The sequence below is a fragment of the Echinococcus granulosus genome, assembly GCF_000524195.1.
Source record: "Echinococcus granulosus chromosome Unknown EG_S00032, whole genome shotgun sequence".
NCBI classification, from domain to species: Eukaryota; Metazoa; Platyhelminthes; class Cestoda; order Cyclophyllidea; family Taeniidae; genus Echinococcus; species Echinococcus granulosus.
Window position 1 is genome coordinate 722,246 of NW_020170412.1, and position 9,974 is coordinate 732,219.

Genomic DNA, 9,974 nt, shown 5'->3' on the forward strand with positions numbered 1-9,974 from the left:
ACCAACAGACTTGAAAATTCAAGCAAGAGGAAGCGCAAGTTGGGTCTAATTTTTTTGCTTAAAGCAAATTACAAAACGCAATATTTGTGCAAATGAGACGAGCTGCCTTCCTATTCGCCTGGCATGCGAAGGCATGTCAGGTATCTGTACATTCTACGCCCGGATGCCATTTTTCGGCAATAGCCTCTTCTGCCATAAAATAGACAAAATTCCTTCTTCGCCCTCGTCTGCTGTGCGTCTCAGTTGTTAAAAAAGGGGATTAAAGGGCCTATCTTAAGGTGGACCTGAATAACTAGGGGAAGTGACTTGACTAAGCACATCTAAATGCGCATATTTTTAATATTTTGTAGGAATTTAGCCCCCTTGCAGAGGCACACTTAATTGCATGATTGGCAGTTTCAATCAAGCCACTTCCTCCCTTACGTTTGCCTGCACGTAGGAAGGGAGGGCTGTGTTCACATTGGAGTTGCGTTGAGGCAAGTCATGCCTGCAAAAATGGTTAATTCGACCGAGACCTGAGTTAGCATTCCTCTAAATGTTAATTTGTGAAGGCGAACACCGGAGCGCGCACAAAACAGGCAGTGAGGCATGAATCTACCCCCTCAATATTCTTTTAGACAGCGTTGGTGATTACTCGGCCATTTAAACGTCAGGTTAATTTCAGTTACTTTTATGCCATGCAACCAGTGTACTTCGTGCAAATAAACCAAATCGGTGATTTTTCTTAAATTTTCCGGTTTTAAGAAAGAATGGAGACAATGAAGAGGGTCGAGTGCTTATTATTCAGGTTTTGAGTCCAGTCACTGAAATCGTTTCAAGAGCCATGGATGTACCTAGCAAGCGTTAACCGAAAGGCGTGAAAGCACAAGTTTGAAGTCCATTTTTAAGTAACGGCAATGGAGCACTTTAATAATTGAAGGGTTTCCCATTTGAATCAACTATGCACGAGTCTTGCACAAAATCCTGCAGAGGCTTTATTATTAACGAACAACTACTTATGTCAACTCAGGAGTTTAAAGCACTATTCATCGGAGCGGTAGGAAACACAGACGATTACCATCTTTAAAACGCATACCTGACACAAACTACGCCACAAATTTCCATCTCAAAGACTGAAATTGCATGCCTACTTGGGGCTCACACGAGGAGGCGCATAAGGCTTAGCGACTTGGTAACTGCCAAGATGAGAATGGAAGGCACACTTCGAAAGAAAATTTTGCTAGGCTAGACCAATTATGTGTTTGATGTCGGTTTCGTGACTTGTTTTAAATTTTCGCTAGTTTTCGGCTATTTTTCAACCCACAAATGCCTGGTAACGCGAAAGTTGCAATGAAAAAAAAAACAAATTGCTTCTATGCTTCCCTCCGACGCAAAGTGTAAAAGTCTATCAAACAAGAGGCAAAAATATGGCAAAAATCATGTCGCATTTGTAGATATTAATTACCCCTTTTAAGTGCAGGGCTATTGAAAATAAAATATTTTAATTATAAAGTGATAGATATGATTTAACGTGGTGAAATCACTCCCCCGTTTCTTCTAATGGCTGAAATTATGTGTGGGGATATTTTATTTAACAAGTTCTTGAAGGTAACAGGAATTTCGCCCCAAATATTTTAGCGAGATTAACCAATTTGTTTACTGATGTCCTAGGCTTCATGGACAGAAAATTGCTGATATCATTCCAAATATCCCACATAATTAATGGGAGAGGTATGTTTAAAGAGCATGAGAGTATCATCAGGAAATTCATTTTATGCAGGCAATTTTTTAAGAAAGTTGTTAATAAGTCTGGCCACCACGCAAAATAATATTCTGCCCCATTTGTCCTAACATGGAAGTATCAAGGGCCAGAATCCAAAGTAATAAAAGCATCCAAAAATCATGTCAATTGTCCAGAATCATACGAGCTCTACCATTCCAATAAATGATACATGCATTGGATCAAGCGCAAAATGTGGTCACTTCAAATCACCAAAGCTCCGGGGAATTTGCTGTTGTTGCGAGACGTTAAAAGAAGCTTTTTTGCGCCTATAGCGGCAACGAATGATAATTAAAACCTTATAACCTTTGCTCTGAAAGCATTTCAAATACCCAACTGTAAATATTGACATAAAATGATAAATCTGGACATGGACACTACAGATTGAACGCAAGTAAGTTAGCTTCTATTTATAAATTGGTGGAGCAGATGAATTGGGATAAACAAATAACATTAACTGGACTAAGGGCAGTAAAACTCGGGCAGGTTGGAAAAAAACGAGACTCACATAAAATTTCATTGTCCAAATCGGGTGGAAGTAGACTCCCGAGACTGAGATTGCTTAGAGCGTCCTCCGAGCGGTATGAGGCGATGCTGCAATTGCGAGAGTAACTGCGACCCGATGGGGGAAGTGTGAGTAACTGCATACTTGGTCGGTCCCGGGGCAACGGCGACTCGGGTGATCCCGGTGACTCCAAGTTGCGTGTCATGATGGAAGGGACGGTGGCAGTCTTGTGCAAGAAATCATCGCCTTTTAGGGCCATTTTCTTATCCCGCCTTTCCCTTAAACATGGTTTCCCCTCATTTTCCTTCGTTTGTCCGTTCCCTTGTCCTCGTTTTATCTGGTTCACTTTCTCTGGACGAGCCTGCGTGCGCGTGCACACGTGTGTGTGCATGCTCTCTTCCCATTGGTCGCTGCCCATTAACCAACCTGGACTAATCTGATGGGCCTCAGTCCTGCTTAAAATCACTGTGGTGACCTTTTGACGCGGGGCACTTACAGCTGTGAAATACGTCTGTATCGTCTGTGATAGGAAAATAATAGCTAAACAGATAGATGGGGGTGAAATTACTGTTTGCTTTGCATCGGTCGTACGCATTGATCCCCTGGACCTAAACCGACGCGAATGGATACAATCTAGGTGGAATATTGGCCCACGCCGTAGCCTTCTGATTAAAGGACTTTTGATGAGAAATAACTTTCCTATTTATTCCGGTGCCATGCAAGCAAACGAATGTGCTATTGGTTATCCTCAAAGGATCCACCCACTACCAGCCCACACACCTAAGGGACACACCGATCCCTGCCCAGAATATGACCAGGCTTGCTTTATATGTTTATGTAATGACAGAATGAAGGCGCACTTTTCCACCCCAAGATTCAAACACTTGCGACTGAGGCCCACCACCTTGATAAAACTTGAACGATTGCATAAGGGCTACTGCTTCACAGAAAGCGGTGGGAGGAAAGCGCTGTCAACACCGTGGAGGCTGTCATACCTCATGACACCTCGTTAGCCGCACCTACGAGAGGTATGACCCAGTCTCATTCCTAGTCTCCGCATTCCTCTGATGGCAATTTACCCCAACCTTAAGTGGATGTCATATTTTCTCTGTGTTAGACACCAGACAATCACATGAACAGAATGGGAATAGGAATGCGACTTTTCAGCTTACATAGGCAAAGTGTTTGTATTTGGTCGGAAAATGGTGATAGAGTTATGGGATTAGTTAATCTCTAGCGTAAAAACTTCACGCTACTGTCTGGTTAATTTATACATTCTCTCAATTCCTTGCTAAATCAGTTCAATGGTAGCTACGTCTACCTGCAGTTAAAGAGCTCGCACTTCTGCTTTCCATCATTTATGTATCATAGTTCATTTATTCGCATGCAAAAAAGTCATTCAATCAAGCAATCTGGGGTGTTACCTCCGACTAGACTTAGTAGCACCCTTCTGTGTAGTCCAACCAATGCAATAGAACATAGCTCAATCTCCTCAGAAGCAGAACATTTTTTATGTAAAAGGTGTGGTTCCCTGTGAAACACCCTCTTAATAATGTCCTAAATAATATCTATGAAAATTGGAAAACAAGTCGCCATAGGTTTACACGTTCACAAACAGCGTCACGTATGTGTGACGACTGGTCTTTCTTACGCCTTTATGAGTGAGCATAAGGGCGATTTGATTGTCCTACGGGTAGGCACCTGATGGAAGATGGTCATAAAGTGCGATAAATTGCACCAGAAGTGACCTTTTTAAAGGTCACGCATTAGGGTATAAGTGGCAGGTCTAGAAATAGGTCAGGCGGGTCAATTGGCCCCACTCGTTTCGTTAACGGGAGCATTTTGGACATAAATGGAGTTAATGCCACCATAATCGATGCAGATGATAGCAAAAGCCCGTGTTTATGACAGGAAATGGCAGGTCGGTTGAGCCTCAGCTGTGGGGGAGCTCATTTACCGTAAGACTGGTTTCAAAGACCCATGTGTTTGAGGTACACTAAATGACTTTTTCCTCTTTTTTGCCTCATTTTTAAAATAGAGTTGCAAAAAAGCTCGGGCGACTTGGATCTACCACAGCTATAACATGACGATGGTGGAGGTTGGGTTATGCATATGACCACGTGTTCCAGCAGTCAGTGAAGCTGAATTTAGGCCTTCAGTTCTCCGCGATTTGCTTTTATGTGGAGGTAGGGCACTCCGCTCAGGTCTGTCGTTTTCCAGGCCCTAGGTTAGGGGATAGTCATCCTGATTTCTTACTGACTTGGCCTCCTGCCCCTTCAGGGGTTTGGTACGAGAGTTCTGCCACCCAGAAATAGGGTTTTCCACTGCAACATTCGCTTGTAAAATAGGTGAGAATTTTTACTGCAACCTTAGGTAAAGACATTAGTAGGGCTTATTTTTTGAAAAACAAGGCACATTTTCCCACCCAAACGGCAGTCTGAGTGAACACCAATGCGACGCTTAACAGACTACTTTCGTAGTATTTTACTAAATAAAAAACTTTCCAACTTCACCGGGATGCAGTAAACGGCGTAAAAGAGTGTTACTTAAACAAACACTACCTTTTGACAATTTCCAAGACTATTCTCTCCAGCCCATGAGATAATTGTTTAAAAAATGGGTTACAAACATAGTGGATGCAGTTCTACCGAAAGTGGCCTCAACCCCATCAAATGAGAATTTGAATTAACTACCATTGACCCTGACTTTCCTTAACAAGAAGAGACTGAAACAAATTGGTGCCTCGAAGGTGCTCAAGGCTCCGCCTTTGTATTGCTGCTGGTACGCAAGGCCTGCGGGCCATGACAGTAGTCCACTCAACCCTTCAGTACGTCGGCAAGACACATTCTGACGACTTCATGGCGAACTCAGGGCACTACAGTGGTGACAGCGGAAGGCAAACACGATCCCAAAGGGCAACTATTCTAATTCCTATGGCTGGGTTATAAATGCTGTGACGGGAGAAGGGCATGGGCTGCGGAGGGGCGAAGCCATGAAGACGCCAAATAGAATGGTTGAGAAAGATGTCCACTTTTGACAACTACCCCAGTGCCGTGATCGGCAGTGAAGCTGTTAACAACCGAATCGACACTAGCCATGAACCAGCTGGAATAGTTTGTTACGGAGGTCTCTACGGCACCTGTAGGAAGATGTCAGTTAAGTGAATAAGCGATGCCCGCATCCATCTATCCGCTAGGTAGGTGGACAGAATCTAGGTAGATGTAAAGCTGGGCAACGCTGAGGTCAGAACAACGCGACACGGATGAACACGCTCAAAACCTATCCCCACGAGAGTATTTCAGTCTCTCTACTTTATGAAATGGCTGCTTTTAGGCCGGTGTTCTTACGACTATTGATGGACGTACGAGATGGTCTTCACATTCTCCCTTCCCCCAGTACAGCTAATAAACAAGATGGAATATCAGAGGCAGTAGAATCGCCAAGGGAGATCAGTGACATTGGAATTAGACATCTTCTTATTGGCAAGCAAAATTGACTGCCGACGGGGTTGGTTCGTAGGCGGTTTTCTTCCTACAGTATCGACTCCGTTGTGTTGGCCGATGTAGGCGATTGACCAAAGGGAGCGCCGGATAAGACGCTCTTGGATACGGTCGCGCGGACGTTTTAGGCTCCGATTTTGCGCCTCAAATGAGAGCATGGCCTGCGGTCCAAGAGGGTCGCACCAGGCCGTTGCGTATGTTAGCGATGCGCGTTTAGCTTTAAGGAAGACCTAGGACGCTACAGTATCTTGAATCCGTCTTTTGAACCCTTGGAATGCATATGTTGGTTGAACGGCGAATTTATTTTAGGGAGTACCCTGAGGGTTCGAATGTATCAGGGGTCGCGTCATATTTACAAAAAGGGTTTGGTCTTGTGCCACCCAAGACCAAAGACAGCCTTGCAAGGAGGGAGTTTTGTGCACAACTTGCCATTTGCAGGGATAATAGCCCAAAGGCTGGGCTAGTCGATATTAGACCAAGCATCAAAAAAGCTACTAATCTACATTCATTTCTCCTTTCTGCTTTTCTCTAAGTTAACTGCTGTCCACCGGACCACATGGGACCCACTTAACTAGTAAAGCCTTGTACAAGTATCTTTTTTAAAGAAACGAGGTTTGCACATAAGTACAGCACAAAGCTAAATAAGAGGGTCATTCAAATCGTACAAAGCTGAGATTGTTTTAGATAGTAGTAGGCTTCTTGGAGAGGAGAGACTTGTGATTATTAGCATTTTAACCCTGTTAATGGAAGTCATTTCAGATTCAGCCATCTTCAGCGGATGCTTGTCTTCTGTGAATTGATCGTCTGCTAATCAGTAGCAGAAACAAGGATAGGTTCTCACCACTGCCATCAGTACAGTGTCGCGAATTGCGGAAAGGTGGTACAACCTGTATAGACTACAGAGCTTTCTCAATCGGACATTGCAAGTTATTTCATAAAGGGGTCTATTTTCTAGAATAAACATCGGTAAATTAGGAAAACATTGACATCAGAAAGCGGCCTCAAGTGCTAAACAAAATCTAAGTACAACATACTTATAGTAATGTAAGTTTTTCACTCAAATCAATTTCCTGCATCATTAAATGTAATGGTACCACTGGAATTTAATCTGCTTTACACAGGCTTCAGCCCGATTAGTAGAAAAATCGCATGATTCGAAAAGCTTATAAGAACAAAAATATTAAGGTTTAAGTGTAAAACTTTTAAAATATAAATGAGCGAAAAATCCTTTAAATAAACAAAAAGAATCTTACCCAAGTGCGTGAGACCTAACTAGACGAGTATTTGCATGGTGGTTTTCAGGTTTGTAAAATCAAGTTATTTTGTAGATTTAATCCTAAGGTTAAATTCATGGCGTGACTGGCCCTAATTTGTTTCGCAGCTCACAGTTTTGCCACATGTTTGTTTATATTGCCCCACGCGGAGGCTGGTTCGAATTTGCCCCTGAAATAGGATTTATGGCAAATATGATAGAGGCGGAGATTGTGCCTGAGCTTGCGCTACGTTGCAGCACATGGGAACTGTTTCTCGGAATGCCAATTCACCAAGTTATCGAAATTTTTAAAAGGCTTGAGGGAATAATTTCTAACGTAGATGTTTGGTACTCCGAAAAGGTAAAGTAATTTACGCTTACTACTTTTTTAGTCACCCTTCGATTCCGATATACTTCTCCATCTAACTAATGATGGTCTAAAGTTGCATTTTGATCCCAGGTGGCAGAGGCTTAAGGTTTGCTTAACAGACTATTAACGTTGTTTTTTCCCATTAGCTGATTGAGATCACTGACCTCTCCAAAATATCGCTGCGATATTTGTCTCAACATGTCAATACTTCTGCTCAGGCACCAACCCTTGCAACTATCATTAACGTTTTTGGATCCACCAAGCAATTTCGTATGTTCATAAGTGGTTACGATTGCACTTGTATCGTTGTGTGGGTTTCTAGTTGGACATTAGGGGACTATTTTAGACAAGGTTTGATGTCTTTTTGGGGCCTAACGCACAGATTACCTTTTTTTTGGTGATGGATGTAATAGTGCCAGTGTTATGTCAGAACAGCTCTACTTTGACCTGTTATGATGTAACGACGGCGCCTTCTGTTTCACGTCTTTTTGGCAGCAATATTCACCTTATATAAACTCTAATGACACCATAAGGTGTGCTTTTTGTGAACAATGTTACTGCAGTCGTAAACTGGACATGTGGAATGACGTCATCAGAGCTAGTTGATAAATTTAATGAGGTCACTACTGTGTTACTACCCGTCTTTTGGGTGTCGTTCTTGGCGCCCTCCGTTCTATGTCACTCTTTCGCCTTGGCCACTGCGAGATGTTTGGATTTATAAGACTATTTTAAGGCAGAAACAAAAATCATGCGATGACCATCTTCTTGAACGAACTTATGAATCTAATGATGGTTCAGTGTATGAACTTCGTTGCGGGACCCACTACTCTTGTACGGCCGGTCCACCTCGTATGCCAATCGCTTCGCAGGAATAGTTGCCCAATGGCAAAATTCTATTAAAGTGCTCAACAAAGCTTTTACGGGACTATCTTTTGTTTACAATCCATCGGTACTTTAATGTCGCCCCCAGACCTACTTAGTCACCTAACTGCTTTGTTCTCATATTTTTGGTTTTGCCGAGTCGACCTTTTGAGCGGCTTTAATTCACTCGTAGTTATCTTGTAAGGCCGAAAGTTGGGATGATTTCAGTAGCTCCCTTTCTATTCTTGAGTCGTAGTATGTTTAGCCATCAACAGTAGATGCCTTCTATGACATTTAAATGGAGCATTTTGATAGTGAAGTCGGGGTTGTTGCTCCTTCAAACTGAGTTCTTCTGATGCTGCCTCAGTTGTAGCGCCCTAATTGTTTTTGAAGATGCAGACAAAAGTAGAAGCGGGTCCATTATCAACGTGCTAAAGGGGTAAGAAGTTCGAAGAGTGGGTGACTACCCTATCTGAATGAGCTCTGAAGGGTAGTTGAATTGGGAAAGACTGGAAGTACTCTTGCAGTTGCTGCCCGAGTTACTTTCAGCTAGGTTGCAGGTGCCCTATTCCGACCTGGTGGTAGTTCGATTCCATGTCTTCCGACTACATTTCCATATGAAGGGGCTGATTACTTCTATCTCCTTCACATCAAACCTTTTTATCCTCTTTTCCTGCCTCCTTTTTTAATCGTTTACGAATAATGCTCCATTCCGTTCTTATTAAAATCTTGACGTTTTCCCAGCAGTAAGTTGGTCGCTTTTCTTCCTATCTTAGTGCCAGACGAGGAGCCGGGCTACTTCCGCCTCTGCTACCGGGGCCTCACATTCCTCGCTGCCTCCGCACACGAGGTGGACGCGATAGGGGCGGCAGGGTTTGAGGGGGATACCTCTGCACCCCCTTCCACAATCGGAAGCGCCACTCTCACTGATCCGGGGACGATGACTTCAGAGGCGGGGGAGGAACAGCTAGTTGTGCGCCGGATTTTCATCTTCCCGGGGCAGAATGTCGAAGAAGCTAAGTATGTCCTTGCATTGACATGCTGCCTCTTGATGAGTTTATACTGGCTCTCGGCTACTTATTTCGTCCCTTTGTTACATGGGTACAATTATATCCTGCGTCTTTTGTTTGGGGTCACTTTGACTCACATGGGTAGGTACTTTGAAATGGACAATTGGGTGATGATAAAGCTGTATCGAACTAGATCCGAACATTAGGTTATTGTTAGGATCTAGAGGATATTTTAAAGCCTAGTAAAGTCGTCGGTGTCATCAGTTGCAAGTATGAATTTTTTGTTATTTTCTTTTCTAAATTTTCACCTTAGGACTGAGTTTCCTTGTTCACCATCCTTACTCAACTTTAGAATCTAATGAATTTTAGCGATTATTTTGAAATCCATGTGAAGGCACTAGTGTTTGTACTTCTTTGACACTTTGTACTCCATGCGGTCAACTGTCTGTAAATGGCATAGTCCCTCGAACGGGGAAGGAAAGCGCGTCACCTTCAACACAGGAGCTTTTGTTTTTCAGTTGCACTTTATCCATGCCACAAACATGAAGCAAAACATTCCATCAACTTCTGTGTACTTTTGCCCAACTTTGCCTTAAGTGCATATTACTTTGGCAGTTCCTGTCCCACCAAAAGTGGTAAGCCTGACTGCGCCCATCACGACGGGTATTTAACCAGATTCCTTACCAGTTCTACTTCTTCCTCTGCCATCTTACAGAC

At 43.1% G+C, this 9,974-nt stretch overlaps 1 protein-coding gene across 1 annotated transcript; it reads left to right on the forward strand. All coding sequences in view use genetic code 11, as the record gives it.

Annotated features, from left to right (window-relative positions):
- Positions 1 to 7,221: 7,221 nt before the first annotated feature.
- On the forward strand, positions 7,222 to 9,616 carry EGR_04881 (hypothetical protein; the record flags this gene model as incomplete). The annotated part of the gene is made up of 5 exons (XM_024494130.1): positions 7,222 to 7,311; positions 7,409 to 7,492; positions 7,533 to 7,656; positions 9,024 to 9,267; positions 9,571 to 9,616. The coding sequence occupies 5 exons, from the start codon at positions 7,222 to 7,224 to the stop codon at positions 9,614 to 9,616; spliced, it is 588 nt and encodes a 195-aa protein (XP_024351519.1).
- Positions 9,617 to 9,974: the final 358 nt, after the last annotated feature.